The sequence below is a fragment of the Dicentrarchus labrax genome, unplaced genomic scaffold (assembly GCF_905237075.1).
Source record: "Dicentrarchus labrax unplaced genomic scaffold, dlabrax2021, whole genome shotgun sequence".
In the NCBI taxonomy this organism is placed as follows: domain Eukaryota; kingdom Metazoa; phylum Chordata; class Actinopteri; family Moronidae; genus Dicentrarchus; species Dicentrarchus labrax.
Window position 1 is genome coordinate 12971504 of NW_026136714.1, and position 21747 is coordinate 12993250.

General features: G+C 41.6%; 1 protein-coding gene across 2 annotated transcripts in view; it reads right to left on the bottom strand.

The window, feature by feature from the left end:
- Positions 1–19526, bottom strand: part of efna5b (ephrin-A5b) — a 94732-nt gene extending 75206 nt beyond the window's left edge. For both annotated transcript variants that reach the window (XM_051422571.1, XM_051422570.1), the window contains exon 1: positions 18255–19526. In XM_051422571.1, coding sequence (XP_051278531.1) covers positions 18255–18379 — 125 coding nt within the window. In that variant the 5' untranslated portion in view covers positions 18380–19526. The remainder of the gene's footprint in view (positions 1–18254) is intronic.
- Between the last annotated feature and the right edge of the window lie 2221 nt (positions 19527–21747).

The window sequence follows — 21747 nt, forward strand, 5'->3', positions numbered from 1 at the left end:
TCCAGATGGCTAATATAATAACAGGAAAATTACATCTTTATGTCTGCGGGTGGGTTTGGATAACCTTTAAATCTGCAGTATGCGGGTGATCTCCTGCTACTCTGAAACACGTCCCCCTGACCTTCCAATTAGAGCTCACTACCCAACAGCGGCAACACACTAAATCTTCCCCAGGCTGCAGGTTTGGACACCGGTATAAAACAGCCTGCTATAAAATCATTACTAGGCTGTAAAACACTGGAAAAATTCACAATTAAAAGACCAGCAGAGACACAGAGAAAACAAAGCCAGAAGGAGAGGAATTATTCTGTGTCCAGATATGTGGAAGTAAAACATTTGCACAACAGACACAATAACATACAATTCCATTGGGAGATCAGCATGTACGAAAGTAATGGTTGTCTCTATGGGTTTCAAGGGCAAGAATAGAAGAAAAGAAAGAACAACTAATATTCTAACAATGGAAGTGTTTATACATAAATCCATATGATAAGCCATGGCAAGCAAATAATACTACATCAATCATAAATGAGTTGCCTTTTCCCCAATTCTCAAACATCGCAATATGCCCTGTGAGAAAGTAAACATATGGCTAATCTGAGCCTTGCTGTGACATTTAATTAACTGGCTGTTTACGTAGAAATTGCGCATAAAAAAAACACATGCTCAGTCTAATGTATCAAAAAGACAGTAGCTCATCCCCCATCCGCCATGTGGGTATTTAAAGTAAATGCCATCCGTGGGCATTAACAGTGGCATTTCCTGATGAAACCTTTTCTTGATAATACACTAATTAGGTCTGGAAAATTGTGAGGGGTTCATCACAGTACTGAAAAGGGGGAAATAGATTTCTACTGCAAGGCTGCTGTATGTAAATACAAAAAGCCATGTAGAATAATTGCACAGTTACATGTAAATATGCAAAAGCAAACCATTAGTGAAGCAATTAATGGTCGACTAGGATGATGACACATCTAACTGCTGTACAGTCTAATTAGTGACACCGTAATAAGCCATTATATCATATTAATGACATTACACTAATGGCAATGGGGGGCTGGGAGTGTGTTGAGGAGGTCTTGTTTCAGATGGAGCGTGTAAAAGGTCACAGACAATGATTTATTGGACGCAGTCTCATCAGATTGGAGTCAGAAATCGTCAACTCAAATTAAAAGTGAAACTGTAGTGCTTTGTAAGCTGAGTCTGCATGCAGATCTGAGACAGTCCCAGTCCACTGTGGGAGGAGGATTCCCTCAATTAACTTCACAGTGAGATAGACAGGGGTCTAATCCATACCTGCTAGTGCCAATAGCGTTCCAGCACTGGTGCACTGAGCCAAGCAGTAAATAAATAAGCATATGAGCTCAAGTAGGCATACCGGCCAATTCACATGTCCTACTGCGGGATGACCAAGAATATATTTCACAGGAGGCTGCCACGCACCAGAGAAGCAGCGTTGTTTACTTAATATTGAAGTGTTGATTATTGAAGTTTCCTTTAATTAAAATTATTTTCTCATTTGGGATATCTAAAAATGAGTTATTCGCATATAAAAAGAATAATTGCAATAAAAAGCATTCTGGTCCGTGCACTTTCTCTCTTAATAAGATAAAGGCGAGTCTCTTAAGAATTTAAACACTAAAAAAGATAAAAAAAACATCAATTCCAGAGGACTACTGCAAAAACAGCTCAGTGCAGCCTGTAGGAAGAGAACAATAAAACAAATCAATGGTAAGCTTGTAAATGCTGCAATTTTAGTTTGGAAAGGAGAATCTCGATTGGAAATAACTGGTAAAGTCCAGGATTAACAGGCCCTCTATCACTTATCGATCCACATTTATTACTTTTAAATGTGGGTAATTGGGGGGAGTTTGGTGCAATCTCTGTCTGCATCTTTATAGAAAGGCTCCAGTAGGTGTGTGGGCCTTAAGTGCACTCGTAAATTGTTTTTATGAGTTTCTGAGACATATCGCTGCTAATGTTTCCACTCGACGGCTTTATGGCCACATTGTAGCGACTCTGGTGAAAGATACTTTCTAATATATTGCAAAAGTGATGTTGACAAAAATATATAGCTTGGATGTAGAGCTTTCGTTTAAATGATAACACCGCGTTTGGCACTGCAACTAAAGCGCGTGAGTCCTTGTTCTGGGAAATAAAAAGAGAATCACAGGAAGTGAAGAAGAAATACACCTTTCAGTTTCAGTGAAGATTAACAGGCCCCTATTTATTCATTAATTTGTGACCAGGCATTGTCAGTGTATTTGCATACGTGTAAAAAATAAAAATAAAATAAAAAGTAATCATTTACTTTTTTTTTTTTTTTTAAGACTTACCCCGGGAGTGAGAAACCTTGGTGTGGTCTTAGACTTTGACCTGAACGTCAAAGCTCATTGAAAAAAATCTGCTTTTCATCACCTAAAAAATATTACAAAAGTGCGACCATTTCTATCTCTGAGTAACACAGAGAAACTCATGCATGCTTTTATTTCATGCAGGCTAAATTACTGTAATGCACTCCTTTCTTGTCAACCCAGAAAAGTTATTGAAAGTTATAGTTATGTTACTCTGCAGTTGGACCAGAAAGAGAGACACATTACATCGGTTTTAAAGTCCTTACATTGGTGGCCTGTCAGTTTTCGCATTGATTTCAAAATTATTTGACTTGTTTTTAAAGCACTTCATGGTCCTGCACCGGTATATATGTCACACATGTGCAGCCCCTCAGATCCTCTGGCACAAGCCTGCTTGTAGAAGTGCAGAACAAAAACCTTTGGCGAGGCAGCATTTAGTTATTACACTCCGAGCCGTTGGAACAGCCAGCCGAGGATCTGAGGAGAGCAGCTGAAGTGTTGAAATTTTAAAATGTAAACTCAAAACCTGCCTCAGCCTGGCTTCTAACTAAGAAATAGTTTTAGACATTATTTACCATTTTTTTTACTAATTTATCTTATTGTATTTTCTTTTGTAAATGTAATTTTAAATATCCATCGTATTGTTTTATTTGCTTATTTCTGCCTACTATCTTTATTTATTTTATTTATTTTTTAGTATAACTTTTATTACATACATTCGAGTACAATTGTTATACCTGTATTTTATTGTCATTTTTATCATTGCACACTGTTTTTAAATCTGTCTTATTATCATCTTGTCAATCGTCTGTGAAGCACTTTGAACTGCACTAAACTGTATGAAATGTGGCATACAAATAAAACGTAATTGATCGACTCATTGATTTTGTTGTGATTAGAGGGGAAAATCAGCGTAAACGTGAAATGACCATAAAAAGAACAGCATGTAATACTGCTGTGAAACTATTAGTGTATCTGTGTGAGTGAGCATTGGCGCACACTGTGTACAATTCCCTGTATTATTCTCCAGATGTTTTCTTTCACAGTTCCGTAAAAAGACTACCGGCATTTAGCCGGCTCTCTATTTTCCGTCATCCCCATTCCTCCTCCTCACACCATCCGATCCCTCCATCAAAGCGGGCCACTTTGCCAAACATGATCCCTGCCTGTTGTGTGTTGGTTTGGTTTCGAGAAGCGGATTAAACAGTTCCCACCAACTCTCTGATGTGGACCTTATCTCAGGTTTCTCTTGACACTGGCAGTACTGTGGTGTTATTAGAAGCTAAAGGGCTTTGTTATGGAACACAAAAGGCAGAGCTAGGCAGCAGTTAGTAAGGCTTTGTTAAGGGTCAGAGAGGTGTTAAATAGACTACACCTGGGGCTGTGTTAACACCTTCACCTGAGACATTCAAACTTTCATGGAAGAGTGTTTCATTCATTTGAAGGAGCTCACAAAGACGACCTTATGGGAGGAAAATTTATTCTGTGAGAAATATCAAACCATATAAATATCTAGCTCTGGAAAATAATGTAGAAATAAATTATTTGGGAATTAAGTAAAGATGAAGATATATAATGACAGCTTAATGAAAATAAAATGTGAAACAGACAGCATTTTTCCTATTTCCAAGAGTGGAGTATTGTTATTTTCAAAAGGTCGTCTCACTCAATTTCTCAATACATGGCCTCTCTTTACTATTGGATTAGAGCCAATCACTGCTCTTCTCTGGAGGTTGCTGTTTATTGATCATTGTATCGCATGGTTGTAATGTGATGTCAATGCCTCTCTTACCTGCTTGAGCAAGCAAGTAGTGAAAACCTGCTGGATTATGTCCAAATGAAAACCAAATCAGTACAAATTTACTTTGCAGATAACAGAGCAGTTGTGATTACTCCTCCCCAATAATTAAAAAAACTAAAATAAACTTTTTCACTCCTTAATCAAACTCAATTTGATATATATATATATATATATATATATATATATATATATATATATATCTGCCCACAGAGGAGCCCCAGAGTAATTTTGGGGCAGAAACAGACCACATTCTGGGACAGCTCAGCGTCAGGCCTTGTTACTCTGGATCCCCATCTCCTCTCCCTCCCACCTCCTTTCATCCCCCTCTTATCCCCCTCTTATCCCCCTCTCTTCTCCCCCCTTCAGACTAGTCTGGCTGGCCTACACACGCGATCCTCACGCTAGCTGGGTCTAAGCCCCGTAAAGGCTAACACAAGCTCAGTGTAAAAACTCCTATAGGGGCCCACCTCCATCCCTCTATCCCTCTCACTACCCCACCAATCCCCCTCTTCCCTTCTTGTGCTGCCTGACTACACTTTCGCTTCGCATTACTTCTGCTATTCTAACTTTTCCACTTCTGAGCACTATCAATTATGCACTAGAATAACAGTGGGGCCAGGCTTGGCAGCAGGACATAAAGACCGATTATGAGTGTGAATAATTCAGCCATCTTCGTGCCATGTTCCTCTTACCAGTGATACAGGCAGGATGGCTTTGCAGCTAATGTACGACGGCAGACGCAATCTGACCTGGCCTTAATGTAAGGATAGCTCTCTACATCCCAGAGAAAGGAGAGGATGGAGAGCTGAAGAAGGACATTAAAAGTGTGGCTATGCTGCATTATTAAAGCAGCTGTGAACCTGATGTCGCTCAAAGATTGACAAGTCTGACACTGTCACAGACCTGGCGGCTGACACCTGTCAGTCTGTTAACAAGAAGACTGGGAAACCTGGGCTCATCTTCAAACTAATTCATCAAGATATTTATCTCTATTTAAAGAACCAATGGAAAAAAAGTTACCAAGTTATAAACCTTTTTTTATTTTTTTTTTAAAACTCCTGACGGCAAACAAAGAAAACAAACTGCCATAGAGGAAAGTGGAAAGTCGTATCAGCCATCACAAATGTTTTTGGTTAAGGTCATACGAACCAGACGAGCAGACAACCTTCCATCAACTTTATGTTCACAACATGTCTACCTTGACTTCATTTTTCATGAATTGCGTGCAAAGGTTTGCAAGTGCTACTCTTCTTAGAGATCACAAACAGTAATGAATATTTCATCACTCCACCCAAAGCCAAGCACGCACTCTAATCCAATACAAGAAATATGATGCATCTCTTTTCCCACTGGCTAATAATCCACTTCAACTCTGTGCCTCATAAAAAATAATACCACGGAAATATCTGCAAATTGTCAGGAATTTCCATTAATGGCATAATGAACAGGAGGCAAGTCTGAATTTCCTATAGTTAAGCCAAATTGTAAACCGACGAAATGTTTCAAATCCATTAAATTTGACTTGGAAAAAATAAACATTAATGACTATTTATTTGAAGAAAAAAGAAACCTGAATTTAGAGTAATTATTCAATGTAAAAAGAAATACATGGTGGGAAAAAAAACCTGGTAAAATATAGAAAAGTATAAAACTTATTTAAAGTTTTGTTTAGAATTTTGCATTTTTCCGTAAGATGTTATTTTGTCAACCAATAAATAAGTAAAAGCTAAAAAAAATTGTTTTTAATGGTACAATTTAGGAAAAATAAATTCAACGGAAGATGCTAAATTTCTTCTTGGTTTTTAATTGTTAAAAACATCTAATAATAATTAAATCAAAATAATTTCTTTTAATTGTAAATTGATGTAATAAAGGTTAAATAAGAGTTTTTAATCTTAAATGTGTTCAAAATATATATTTTTTAAATTATTTCTTCAATGGCAAAATGCTAGCAGGAACCACAAATTCTGAGAGTGAATTTTGCACAAAATGTCAAAGATATATTAACCTTAAAGCAGCCAGGCCTAGCACTATGTCTTTTCTGAAAAAAAGACCCTTCATTCCCTCTTATTTGTGCTTCCGTTTGCCATGCACGCTCTAATCCTGGCTGGAATGTCTCCGGTCGTGGAGTCCAGCGGCCCTGAGGAACAGAACAGCAGGTGAAACTGAACTCTCTGAGGACTTCTCCCGCCTCACAGCTACTCCAGTAGTTCTACTGTACAGTTCCCTCTGTTACACAAGAGCCCAAATGTGCGGGGAAACTATTCTTTTATGTTTTCTCTGAAGCAGGAAAGTGTTTTTCATGGGGCAAGAAATAATTTAATAAATTAAGTGAAATACATTAACTTTTCCAGTGTAAACTGGAACACAACCGGTATTCTTTAATGTCTGTCTTTGTTGTTCCTGGCACAACTGATCTTGATTGGTGAATTATGGGCAGATTATAGATTAATTAATTTGCCTCTCTAATTTTACTTGCTGAGTTGCTTTAAACACTGTTGCCTAATAAATGCTATTTTTAAATGTATCAAATTCTGAACATTTCAAATCAAAAATGGATTCAAACATTGATGCCAGCTTTACCTCTTTGTGTCTGGCTGGTTCCACATTTCTCTTGGATTGGCAGCCATGTTTTATCTCTCTCTCACACACACACACACACACACACACACACACACACACACACACACACACACACACACACACACACACACACACACACACACACACACACACACAGAGCTACACAGAGCAGCTCCGTCTCTCTGTGTTAGAGTTAAGAGCAATAGGGACAGGGTTATGGTGATGCGTGTTTTTAAAAAAAGATTAAAAGAAAAACAGAAAAACAGAGGGAAAGAGAAAGAGAGTGTAGGCAACTGTCAGTCAAGTGCTGCAGCCACAACATTGAGCCTAATACTGACAGTGGGCATGCTGGGTCACCTCAGCAGGACCCCTAAAGCCAAGGACAAGGACATACAGTTAAAGATCCCAGAGACAGGAGAGAGGAAGGGAGGGATGAGAAAATAGAAGGAGAGGACAATATGGCACAAAGAGCAAAAGAGCGGGAGGAAACCGACTGGCCTATATTCAGAGGATCCTTTGCGGGATAGGGAACAGAAGGCATGAACTGGGTGGGGGGATTAGGACAAAGGAGGTACTTATAAAGGAAAAGACCTGTTGTGGTCAAATTCACAGATACACTTGCCTCTCAACCCCTTAACAAGCCCAGAATCATGAAACCACCTCATCATCACCTCACCATTCACACAGCGAGATGATGATTGTCTCAAGGTGATGTTTTGGTTTTCAAAGCTCAGCAGTGAGATTAAGGACATTAAAAAACGTTTGTATGCATGCTAGAAAAAAAAACACACACACTACTTAGGATGTAACCATAGGCAGCGCTCATCACCTCTGTTTATCCCGAGGGCTTAGGCCACTTTGGGGACTCCCCTTAAGTCTCACTTATCTCATTAGACCCTTAAAACTGATTAATATGAATGCGAGCAGAGGCCAGCTCAAGGCATTCTTAAGAAAGGAGGGAAGGAGGAAGAGAGAAGAGAAGGATGGGGGGGGGATTTTAGAGGAAGGGGTTTTTTGTGTCTCCGGACAATGAGCTGATGGCTTTTTAAGCCTCTCAGTGGCTCTGGGTTAATACCCAGGGCTGCAGTCATGGGATAGGCCGTGGTTCAAAGGCTGCTGCACTCCAAGACTCGCTGCTTGCTGATTTAGAGGAAGAAAATAAACAAGCAGAATAAATACCAACTCCTGCAACTTGAACCTTACTAAAGAAATAATGAACTGCCTTTCCAGACCAGAGTGGTGTGTGTGTGTGTGTGCGTGTGTGTGTATATATATATATGTGTGTTTGTCGGTCTATGTTCTTTGGGGTGTCATATTTGGTTATGTGGGATAATGTTCGGAGTAAGCCAGACCAGTCAAAGCTGGGCTCAGATGAGAGGAGAGGGTGAAGATGGGATTTATCACACATTCCGGGGATCAATCGTTTTCCCTTCAGGGGGAAAAAAACACACTCAGTACAGATTCACACAGGAATAACAACCACCACACATAAACAAAGACTGACATGCACACGCACACCCACACACAATGCAACTTCACAAAATAGGAAAACTATCAAGCAGCTCTCAGAGGAGCAGGCTCAGAGAATTGGGTCAAGAATAGTGCTGTGCTCTGCTATAGTAAAGGGTGTGTGTTTCTGCTGCTTCATTAAAGCGGGCTTCGATGCAGAGGTCAGCTCAGGATAACCACACACTCACACTTGTGCCTGCGCACAACTACATAACTACGCACATGTGTTTTGCGCACTAGTTGCCGGCAAACACAACGACATGGATACACACACTCGCTCATCTTAACCAAGATTCAACTGACGATGTCAGATTCAGTTCTGGATTATACATTTTTAAACAGGATTTATTATCTGCTTGATTCCAGACTCTTGTTAGAGCTCAGATCAGACAAGCATCTGTTGCCTAATAAAAGGCTTGGAGCCAGGAGAGTGGATCTGAAGAAGAGCCTCCAGTCGTTGATGTTTGGATTTGCCGAGTTTAAATTTTACTATGACTTTTTTAATATACAGTGTGATTGATCTTAAAAATAATTCTAATTTTGCCTTTCATTTTTGGTCAAAATCCCACTTAGCCTTTTTAGACCCCAAACCGTCAAGCTGATGCAGCTAGAGAGACAAGCTGAGTCAAAGACAAATATGAATGGAGATTTGTTACAAAATGAGATATCCACCATTTGAATTACAATCAGGCATAATTATCCACATTATTCATCACAATGAAAGAAACGCATCATTTCATGACCTTCACTTGCAAAGTACATCTACTTCTGAGGACAAAAACAGCTCATTCTTATTGTACCAATTTGTCTCCCCGGCAGATATATAGCATTTTGGAATGAAACCCTCCATTAAGCCGCTACATTACACACACCCTGGCATTCTGACGGTTATACGTGCATTTCAGTGGAAAATGCACTTTCAAGGGCAAAATGTGCAGTGTGTCACAGTAGTTAAGAGCAAGATGCAACTTAGTACCACAGTAACCAACCCCCAAGTAAACATAGCCCTGTGTGTGGGAGTCTTCACTGTCAGAGGAAACAAAGCAGGGGTCTAAACCTGAGGAGGCTTAATCCTGTCTCTGTAGAAAATAGCCCCAGTGTCACTAAACACGGACCGCAAAGGCGACCTCCTCTGGGTGAAGACCCAGAGTCCATCCCCTGGAGAACCACCACCAACCGACCACGGTCACCACCAGGGAGACAGACAGAGAGCCAGCAAGCCACATGCATCTTTAAACCTTGGCAAGGACAGACAAGGAAGGGGAGGGGGCTGATGAGCTGGATGGTGTGTGTGTGTGGGGGGGGGGCAGATGAGAGAGAGGATGGATAAGGCTAGTTGGAAATGAGGGAAACTGCCACCTCTTCTTTTCCACACACTGTGTCACCCCTGGCTGCTACATGCCTCTCCCCTCGTGTCTGGCACTCGCATTATACTCCTCCTCTCTTCTCTTTTTTCTGAGCGAAAGCGTACTACATCTTCAGCTGTGCACTCTCCCTTTCCCCTCGCCATTCACACCATTCTCCCTCACTCCTCTCCTTTGCCCTCCCTTTTTTTCTCCCTCCGTTTAAAGCGCATGCATTACTTTCAGCCCAGGCTATGTGGAGTGGACGGAGAGAGCAGAACAATGGCCGCCTTTCAGTCTCACGACCCAGCACTGGGGGGGCACTGGCTCCTAGTATTTTTCCCTACTGTCAATTCAAACAGGCTAATGCAGCTAGCTTATTATTGGCACGTCTCATTACAACGGTAGACTGAACAAAGTGAAAGCAACATTGTTTGATTGTTTGTTTATATTTATGTCAGTGGAAAATTGTCACAGCAGTGGGAACTTTACAAAAAGGTGCTCATATTAAAAACAAAGCCAGGGAATCAATTAGTCTTTTCACCTGAGATCGCTTCACCTTTTCATGACTGCGCCAACACAAACAGAAACACCAAAGGAAAACACGCGAGGCTGTGTAAGCCATCCGAGGATACTCACCACGTACAGGTGAGGTGATAACACCATCTCTGGCTAAAAGCAGCACTTTATGACGTCTAAAAATTCTATTTGGGGTTATGAAAGTTTGGAAATAAACCAAGTAGTATTCTCAATTCCAAAGGGAAAGCAGACCACACAATTGTACAGCCCCTCTGTGTGTTTTTCAGTCTGTCTGTGAAGACGAATTACCTCATGAGTCATTTACAACTGGCTACAACCCGTCAATTAGGTCTTTATTCACAAGCTGGAGATGTGTTCTCTTCTGGGATCTATTCTCCACACTGCTGCCCAGCTAGAAAAACATCCATTCACTCCCCCGCAGCCCCCCAAGTTAAATAAGGAAAACGGCAGTGTAAGGTCCGAAGCCAGTCTACCATGAAAGGAATTATCTGTGGAAAATGTGTCTGGCAAAAACCGAACAGTCTCAATCGTTCCCGTCACATTTTCCAGTTGAATAGTGACCGGTGACAGAAAGAGAAAAAGAAATTTTGAAATCCATCAGTCGTTTTGGCCTTTACATGCTAGTCTAGTTCCTGTAAATACAATATGAGTTTGACAGTAAATGAATTTAACGAGGTCAAATCAACCAAAGCAGAAAGAGCTGGTTTAAATCAAGCAATTGTATGTAGCTTTCACTCCAACTGTACACTTGAAATGCTTTAGGCTGAGAGCAGAGGCCAGAAGAGGCTATCAGACCTCTCTCAGTAGCGCCCCTTTCTGGTCAGGGGTGATAGATCAACCAAGCGTTACTACAGTAACAGCTGCTTCTAAGCCTCCATCTTACAGAGGAGCTGAAGAAGGATATGGTAGCGCCATTTTCAGTTATGAACGAGGGCTAATACTACACGATAGTGAGATGCCTGGGCTGGTGTTTCGTCCTGTATTGGACCTGCAGCGATCTTGTGTTCCTATTAAACACTCTTTATTGTGGTCTTGCGTTTTTTTCTTTCTCTGTCTACTGTGTTCATATTAACTACAAATCTGCTCAGGTGTTCACAGTAAAAATACAACTTCGGACTGCCAGATCTGTTCCCACAGCTCTTCTTGTGAGGCACAAAGTAACTTAAGGAAAAATAAAGAAACAGTTGAGGGGGGAAAAAATCTCTCCACAACTTTGAAATTTTGAGTGAAACTGAGACAGTGAGAGCAGGGGTAGAAAAAAAAATAGCCCCTGAATAAACAAACACACGCATCTAGTAGAAAGGCAACCAACTTACAAAAAAGGGAAACATTATTTTTATCGTTATCATGGCAGAATATAAGTCTTGCATCAAGCTTTACACATGTGGGTGTTGCATAAGTTGGTTAATACTTTATTGTTTCCAAGTAAAGCTATACGGAGTGTTCCCCTGAAAGCCACGGGTTGAATGTGGGCTAAAAGACAGATCGCTCAGCTGATAGCAGTGTTTCAGCACTCCATCTGACCTTGGAGTGATTACTCTGAAAACAAAAACCTGGACATTAAATTGTGTTTCCAGAGGCAAGGGAAGGAAACATGTGCAACCCAACTGAAGCAGCCACCCAATATTGTCCCTTTATGTCAATATAATAAGAGATCCCATCCACTTTTTGGTGGATAACCGAACATTTAGATTGACGGTGATATTTTCAAGGCTGTCAGTACCAGTTCAACACTGACCTTGGTCAGGCTGAGTAATATTTATCTAATCATGAGCAAACACAGGTTTCCTTATGTTGTGTTCGGGTACATATATCACCAAAATGAAGGTCAAAAGGAAGCACAAGGCATATTTTAAAAACATAAAATGTTTGAATGTATTTATTTACAAAAATAAACTAATGACCTGCTACTTTTGAAAAAACAAAATATATATATTTTTTACAAAAATAATTAAATAATTATAAATATAAATAAATCAATAATAATCCTGTTTAAAACATATACATATATATAAATATATAAAAATAATGTTGGGAATGTCTTTTTTAATCCAGTTGTAGGCTGCCTTTACTTCAGTAAGATTAGCATATCCAAGACTACAGCCTGACCACCAGGCACCCCCGGCGACAGGGCTGCTTCTGTCCGCCACATAGCAAGTCCACAAGGGTCACGGCCAAGAGTCCTCCCCCTCTTCCACCGCGCGCTGAAGAACAGCTGCTCTGCCAAGCACATTGACTAAGCATTGACTACTGCCTGCTGGGCTCATTTTCTAGTTAATAGAAAAAAAATCTAATTTAAATGGAAAGTACATTTACAGGTCTGGTGAGAAAACACAGAGTGCCATTTAAACCTAATAGAAATATTGCGTCGCACAACACCATCATTACCGTTGTGCTGGTTTTCTGTGAGTTCCTGTGTTTATTTGCCTATATCCTCTGCCTCACTCTCTTTGTGTCTCCTACACTCGCTGTCCCTGCAGCTCGGTGGTTCTTGTGCTTGCCAATGCCACGGGCATAAAAGAATGACAGAGCAAGGGGTCATTAACAAGAACTAATCAGCCTTCAGACAGAGAGACGGAGGGAGAGAACGAGAGCCAGAGCAGTTAAGAGAGTAAAACACAGCTCCGAGTGAGTCAGTATTAAAATGATATGGGGGAGAGGGGAGACTAGCGTGGGGTCAAAAACTACCCACTTTAGCAATCACAGGCAATATAAACTTGATTTTAAAAATTACAGGTCTTCCGAATTTGAATTACATAAAAAAAGTTAACAGTGTATATTTTGATTTTCAGATCTGTTAGAGACAGATGGGTGTGCGGACTAACTTTCCACCTACGTGCGTACGTGCCTTTGTTAGTGTACACTCAGCATTTGCACACCCATACACACATACATACAAGCAGATTGACAAGACCTTTATTCATGTCCCACTAGACTGTGAGTCCAGGGGAGAAATATAATTGTTCTGGTATCTTTGAGTCTGAAGGAGAAGAAACAAGCCTTATATGACCCACATTGCATGCGCACGCCACACACACACACACACACACACGCTTAAACACAAAAACATGCACAGACAAAGACGAGCCATGACTACAACAGAAAACAGTTGTCTTTGACTCTGCTACACAACTACTGTACATGGGCCTCTAGTTACAGCACATTGTAAGACTAAAAATGTAAAAACTACAACACAAGGCAGCACGTTAGAAAAACGCTTTCCAGGCTGTTTGTTGAGCTACAAATTATGCAGCAAAATACAAATCACCTTCAGCAATTTGCATGACCACAACCGCATCAAACTGTTTATGTTAATAACACCCTCCACCTCAAGGAGAGTTCTAGTTACTAGTTTGTCATTCACAGGCCAACTTTCTGCTTCGTTATTCCTCGCCGTATGTGTGTGACCTCTCCCTGAGCTCCTCTCAGAGTGTGCCTGACCTCTGCGCGTCTTTCTCCACCATCAACCGTGGAGGGACTCCCGAAATATCTAATTGTATTCATTCATTTTCTGTGCCCGGCAAGGAAAGAGAGAGAGAGAGAGAGAGAGAGAGAGAGAGAGAGAGAGAGAGGGAAAGGGAGGGAGGGAGAGAGAGAGAGAGAGAGAGAGAGAGAGAGAAAGAGACGCGGAGAGTCTGTGAGCCGAGAGGCAACATGGGAGAAAGGCGAGGAGGGACACGGGGAAGAAGAAAGGGCAGAGGGGGTGGAAGGAAGGGCCGGGCCGTCTCCTCGGCGTTACAGCTGAGATGTCATTAGAGCCGCTGTCTGTCCCCTCATTAGAATAAATACTCACAAGCAAAGACAGTCAGTGAGAAAGTAGAGGCTAAAATCTACAGAGAGAAATGTCCCTGTATTTTAAGTTATTTCAAGCTGAAGGAACTCTCTGAGGACAGATAAAACTTCCTACACTCCTCTAAACTGTCCCTCAAAATAACGTTTTGATAGGCAAAATGCTGAATGTGAATTAAGGCACCATGAGAACACCTGAAAGAAAATCTAAACCACGAACCGAAAGCGCGCATGTGTATAAGAGAGAGATATGTAAACAAAATAAAAGATATTCAGATAATCACGAAAGTAAAAGCAGCAAGTTTCTGGCCTCATGCTGGGGTTGTGATACACAATGTGGACTGAAGCCAGGATAACAGCATGGAAATCCCCTTAGCCCCTACCCTAGTCACCAAAAACACAAACACCCAGCAGAAATGACTGTGGCACCGCTAATACAAATTACGATACACTAAACCAATATAAAATTCCACACTAATCTACCAATTGCTTATAATTCCGGCTGCTGGAAAACCAAATAGAAGAAATTCTAACCTGCAAAAACATTTTTGCAGACAAAAGGTTCCATTTCAAGTTTCCAAGTCCTTATCTAAGATTGCCCATCCAATAACACAGGCAGTCTGAGCTAGAAAAATGTCTACACCAGTGTGTTTTGTCTAGCAAGTGACTCAAACAACAGCAGAAGTGACTCCTTGGGTTTCTAGACCTTTTGCTTATTTTTGTCTACATCTAGTTAACACTTTCTCCAATGATTTAGCAAGAAATGTCAAGACAATTTAACATTTGACAATTTAATATTTACTTTCTTTTGGTCACTGTTTGAATACTATTACTACTATTTTTGTTTAAACTTCAAATTAACAGACACAGCCCACAAAAAAGCAAACAGATGTGACAACGCTTTGTAAGTCAAACCTTTTGTAGTTGGTATTTCCATCTTTGGTTTTCATTTCTTTCTGTGAATTTCAGCTGATTAAGTAACCAGAGAATAATATATTGCACACGCCGATCCAACTTGGGCACAATGAATTCAAAGCAAAACAGATTTTGTGACACAACCAAACTCAAACTACAGCTTTAGTGTGATGGATTATCTGGCTGGGGCAAATTTCAACTCTGAAGAAGGTGCAGTTTCATACGGTGCAAAAATGAATGGCGACAAATGGCTTTTTTTCTGGAGGAAGTAAAACGAGCCTTGAACAACTGTGTACAGACAACAAGAAAACAATGTAAAGAGAGAGTTAAACTAGAAGCAGAAACTTTGGAATTGGAATTATGTTGCCTGCTAACATTATTGATGATAAATCACATTATTCGTTTATTTATTGTATATTATTTATAAAGCAACGTAACTTTTGCACAAATGTGGAATGGGGCGTTCACAGTAAATTCTTGGAGCAGCCGTACTTTTTGTGTGACTGTGGAGCCTCAGAACAAAGGCAAACGCAGGCAAGTTACGTTACAGTGCCACACCAGCTTTCTACAGTAATGCATGAAGAAAGGGACTCAATATTTATTAACTGAGTCATCAATAAGACAAGTTTGCTATCTCTCCCTCGCGCCATCTCCTCTCTGCTGTTACGTTACCTTTCTGGCCTTCTGCCTCAGCCCTGCAGGGGCGAGAGTCAAACAAACTCTATTTAGAGTAAGTAGAACGGAGTGACTGGTGTTAGCAGCATTACAGCCTCTGTGAAAACCTGTTTCCTTTCCTCAGGCAGGTCAGAGATTCAGAAATGGATGAGGCTCAGGAAGCTATCTATTTCTCATTTTTTACTTTGGACCCAAAGAGAGCAAAAAGGCACGACATGCATGCAGCCAAGTGAATCACAAAGTTCTTGTTTTCTCCCCGCTCTCTTTCAGCGTTGGTGTGTCGGATCTGAGATAAACAGTAGTTTTACTTAAATTCCCACTTTTCTTTCTAACTACTCTTTTTTTTTTTGCTTTACTGAAACTGAGAAAATGTGTCAGCACATCTGGAAGATATCAAATTAACAGAGCAGCCAGACAAGTCAAAACTTTTTGGGTTGAAAAGGAAATGTACTGTCTAATGAAGGTACGTCTATCAACAGCAGAAATCAAGATTCAACTCGAAATTGTGTTTGCCTCTGTTGAAGAAAGCGGCCCATAAATAAACAGCCGGCCAAAGTCAGAGCAGAGACCTAGACCACAACAGTCATGGTCTACGGTATATCAGGCCGAGAATCTACACACCCCGCTAGACTGGCCCCGACTTCAGGAGAGGGCTTACAGTCAGCCCTCCGTTTGTACTCATGACCACTAATTGCTTCAAGCAATAAATCATGTTTTCCAAAACTTCTAACTGAATATAAATAGTTGTGCAACAAATTCAGCATGTGCTATTAATGGCTTTGTGTGCACTCGGAGGGTAAGCTGAGGATTTTATTCAACAAATACTAAGTGCTGTTGGCAGTTGAGTGAAAGATCTCTGTAAACTCCACCAGCAGTGTTTAGACTTAATAAGCCCGGGACAAGGCTGTACAGTCTAACTCCATAAGGGACTTTTAGTGGGAAACGCTGTCTCGACAAACATGTACACTGAACGCTGAGGTTGACTCAAGGCTCTCCGAGCAGAGAGGGGTTTAACTCAAGGATTGTAGCACTTTGCTGATGTTCTCTGGTGTGGCCCATCGAGTCAACAGCACATAAAATCCTCACTTCACATGAAATCCTTACTTCACTAATAGTCTTAAGTTGAACACACGTTTGTCCTTTTATTAACATAAATTGAAAAACGGAAAGCATGCACTTTTTATTCCTAAAACATTTGGCAATATTTAAATTAACGGTTTAAATATTTTTTATTTTGAGACATTAGGTCATGACATGACTTGTGCCACTAAACTTGTGAATGAGCAAGCATTCACCAATATGCAAATAATAGAAAAGAAAATACGTAAGTTAATAAGTTTAATTTAGGGAAAGTTTTTCCATTTTAGAATGAGGAGGCTGCTTACTGTTAACAAACACTGAAAGTTTTCTAAAGTTTTGATTGGGAAAGTTCATGGTTTTCTCACTACACTAGTTTTATGCATTTACGCTACCATTGGTCTGACGTTACAAAGTTTATTTGCATTCTTTATGGTTAATTTGAGCAAGTAAATCTAGTATTTCATGGGTGTTGTTTTACAACAGTGTGTTTCATTTAAAGAAAAACTTAACCAAAATGAATACAATTTTGCTCAACTTGTCAAGGAAAAGTTTCTTCTCATAGAAATGGATTCAAGAACTATTTTACAGATTAATAACGAAAAGAACAAAAACGAGCACTAAAGAGCTATTAACACTAACAAACTCTAATGTAAAAAAAAAAAAAAAAAAGCCTACTACACAACAGTGTGTCTTTGTTACTCAAAAATGAGTTGGTCATTTTATGTCATCTGTCTGCCATGGTGCCTTTATAATATTCATAAAGCACTCCTTGGTGTACTTTTAGATGTGCTGAGACTGTTGTATGGTGGTGCACTATGAAAAGTGTACTGGATTTCGCGAAGGAGGTGGTTAATATTCACTGAGACATTTTGCTCTCACTGCCTACATTTAGTATCGCTTGATAGTGATAAATCCACACAGTAAATACTCTAAACAAATAAAGTAATTCTCACTGCACAGGCCTGTACGTGTGTCTCCAACTTAAGTTTTCCCGAAACTAGGGAATGAACCTACGCAGTCTGAAGAAAGTAAATTAATGAGGACATTTAATGGATTTTGTGCTTCTTTTTCTTCCTTTTCTTTTTCTTTTTTTTTTTTTCTTGTGTTTAGCCTAGTGGAGACCAGTTCGATACTGGTGTTAATGGGTCCAGTGGGATCGTGCACCCAGCTGGAGTCCGCCGGACAGAGTAACAACACAAGATAATGCTCGAGGTTTTATAGCCATGTCCAACTCGGACCCTGTACCTACAGCTTGAATAATTCACAATGGAAGGTAAATTTCCTTATCCGAAAAATACTGACAGCGGGTGATGCGATGCAACGCCAGGCGGTAAAATGTTTTGTCCGGGCTTTATTACGCACGGTTTTAATCTATAGTTTCCTCGGATGACCCGCTGTCAGTGAGCAGCCACGTATTAGAAATAAGAAACAGTAGCCTTTTTTTACACTCCTGCTCCTATCCTCAGCTATAGCCTGTACCTACAGCCACTGGCATTATGCCCTCACTGCGGAGAATAGACACCGATGTGGTCCAGCGGACCTGCGGACCCCGCGGTCCATGCAGATGCGAGGAGACAGAACATCGCCGACCCTCCGCGGTAAACAGGCCCGGTGTAGAGGAGAGGAGAGGAGGGTGTGGGTGAGGGGGGTCGGGGGGACACTTACTTGGCGTTGGTCCGGTTCCAGAAGACGGCGTAGCGGTCGGCCACCACTTTGGAACTGGGCTCCTGGCTAAATACACACATCAACAGCACCAGGCAGACGAAGAGGACCATTTCCATTTGCAGCATCACTACAGCGAAACTTCGGCACGTATTCCTCTTCAGTGTTGGGTCAGTCGGTCGAGTTGTACGGGGCGCTTCAACCGGGACAGGTGATGAGTCTCATTCACATGTGGCCGTGTGTTTCTGGCGCAAGGTTGTCAATGCTAAACAAACGCGCACAACATAGAAAAAGGGCGAAGGCAATAGCGAGACCATTCAATGGGGTGGGGGGTGGGGGGGGACACTTGAGATGACACTTGTTCAGGTTGAAGGAAATTTAAAGTTACAAAACCAACGCGTCGCAGTGTTTTCTCTCCGGTGCGGGTCGAGGGTCCGGATGAATCATATGCTTTATTTCATGCAGGATGTCAGCTCGGACTAATCCGTCGTGGGCTGGCAAAAAAAAATATTTTCCCCCACTAATGCACAAACAGTGAGATCAACGCACGCACACACACAAATGCGCAGCACAACAGGCAGTGTGATAATGTCCCCCTTATGCGGGGAGCTACTGGATGTAGCCTGTGTCAGGGCAAATGACAACTGCTGAACACTTCTTCTTACTCCAAAACCCAAAGCGCAAGGGGATTAGTCTGTCCAAGAGGTGATGGAGAAAAGAGAGAGAGAGAGAGAGAGAGAGAGAGAGAGAGAGAGAGAGAGAGAGAGAGAGAGAGAGAGAGAGAGAGACTCAATGTGTCCAATGACGCCGTGTGGCGCACGTCAGATGTCCATGTTCTCCAGGCAACTTTTTAAAGCCATACAGTCAGTCAGTCGCTGGCAGATGAACGGTGATGTTAGACTCGGTCTTTCGTCTCCAGCGTAAAAAAAAAAAAAAAAAAAAGACTATTATCCTTTCTCTGCGATTTACCGGAGGTGTCACGGCCGAGGTGGGGAGGAGTCCTTCTCGGTGTAGGAGAGAAGACGGACAGCGTTGTGTTTTCTCATGCGCTTCTCTCCGCGAAGACGCTTGTTTATGTCCGCATCCCAAAGTGTCCTCCTCATATATAAGCCATCGTGCGACGTGCGGGAATGAAAAAAACCTCGCCTTCTCCCATGTGCATGCAGTGTAGTCTTCCTCTCTCTTGTGTTTGGGTTTTAAAACGCCGGGACACGCAGGAAGGTGAGGGCAAAGGCAGGCAGCTCCAGACGCCGACTGAGAGAGTGGGTTTGGTTACGGCGGAGCGGGGGATAGTCCCATTGGTTTGAAATGATTTGAATGGGCGTCACTCGAACAAAGCCAAGCCCCTCCCCCGCCTAAAACCGTGCTAATTCAATTACGGAGAGGTAGAGCTGGAGAAGGGGACGGGGGGAAGAGGTGCACAGGACAGGGACCGCTTTTAGATACTCTGTCAGATCCAACCGATAAGTGCGCACGACGCTATTTAATTACATGCAAGCGGACGCAGCGGAGCAAAGAAGACCATGGACTCCAGTTACGCTCTCAGAGTTCAATTTAACTATTCAAATGTGTATTTTTCTAATAACAGTAAAGGTGTCAGTGTTTATGTATCAACATAGGCTAATGATATTTTTTTCAAATCTAAACATTAGTTCCGAATAGAATGTAGGCTATAATAAAGGAAATTGTTGCAAATTGGCTGTTCCCAATTCAGTGACATTGTCAATTAATTTTTTCCCCAATATTGCTAATTTATAACTAATTTTTGATCATGATTTAATTGTAATTGTGAGGAATTTCAACTCCAGAAAGGTCACATCTATCCCACAGGTTTATGAAGACAGAGAGGCGGAGGGAGGCTGGTGCCTCACAGCTTCTGCTCTGTGCGATGGTGTAATGCTGAAATGCTGAGATGTAATGGCCACGCAGGGCGCCGGGGGTAGATGTGACAGGGCAGCCTGTTGCGGAGAGCAGACTGAAGAGGTTCAAGGCGCCGCTCCAGCGCCCAGACGCCCCGCAGTGGCGAGCTGGCGGGATGGCTGACTCAGCCGGGGACAAATCCAAGTTGGAGTGCGCCAGGGGAACCGCGTCTGTCGTCGCCTTAAATCAGACAAGTGCTCACAAGGAGGATTTATGAAACTTTAGAAAATGAACAGCAGGCCTAAATTCAGGTGGGAAATCCCAAACGAAAATAACTGCACCGTGAATTCATACGGACACAATGTGCAGGACGCCTGGGGTGGATTTGCAGTGACCTATGGTGTGTTTAAAAAATTAGGAATGTTATGTGGAGTGGATGTTTTTTAGGGGGGGTGTGTGTGTGTGTGTGTGTGTGTGTGTGTGTGTGTGTTTGGGGGATTAGATATGACTAATGTGTTTTTTCAAAAGAGATGTGAAATTATTTATAAAGTTCCTTTTCAGCCCGTATGTCATTTAGAGCCACAATACAGTCTAAGTAGAAGGAAAATGTGAAGTCCCAGTAGCAAATTGTAAGAGGATACCAGCACAGAGCAGGGAGTTCAAACATAAAACCTAAGAGCTCATGATTCTAAAGAGGTAAGTGAAGATTTTTTTTTAGTGTGTTCGTGGTTTCTTCTTACTTTGTCTGTAATGTGTGTGTGTGTGTGTGTGTGTGTGTGTGTGTGTGTGTGTAAGCCAATAAGTAATATAAAAACTAGTAAATTTAGAGTTAAGACCTTCAATGTTATATCAGTATTTGTATCCTTGTAAAGTCAAGAAAATCCAATGCAGTTATATCTAAATGCCTACTGTGGGTGCGAGTGTGTGTAACAGGTGCTGCTGTTTGCCTTCAAGGATACAGGAGGAGCGAGGAGAAGGGAGAGGGAAGACAGAAGGAGGGAGGAAGGGGTGAGAGGGCAGCTAATATTTTAAGATAATCCTCTTGACCTCTTCCTATGGACTAATGTAAACTTCACTTACAGCTATCACCACACACACACATACACACACACACACAGAAGGGCACTTGCACGGCAACCACACACGCACACAAGCCCCCAAGACCACCACACAAACTCAGGTTATCACGTACACACACATTTTTTCAAGCATTTTTTGCAACGCACATACACGCACACACACACACACATACACACACACTGAAGACACTATCAACTTCCAGGGGAGGAGGGGTGGGGAGGTCAGCTTGGAGGTCAGTGAACATGGCTGTTTTCACACCCACTTTACAGCCATGACTGCATTCCTCTCCTGCTGCGTCTCGTCTCTCTCCCTCACACATACACACACATATAAAAACTCACTTGATAACAAGCATATATGACTGACTAGCGCACACAGCGTATACCCCCAGCTGCTTTCATTTTCTCTGGCATAGAAACAGAGCTTTCCCTCCCCATCCCCTTCTTAACCCGCTGTCACTATCATAGTGGGCTGTGTTGATTACTTCTCATGCGGGCCTATTTTCTCCCTCACACCCATCCACATGATGGCTTGAACTCTATTTCCAAAAAGCTGG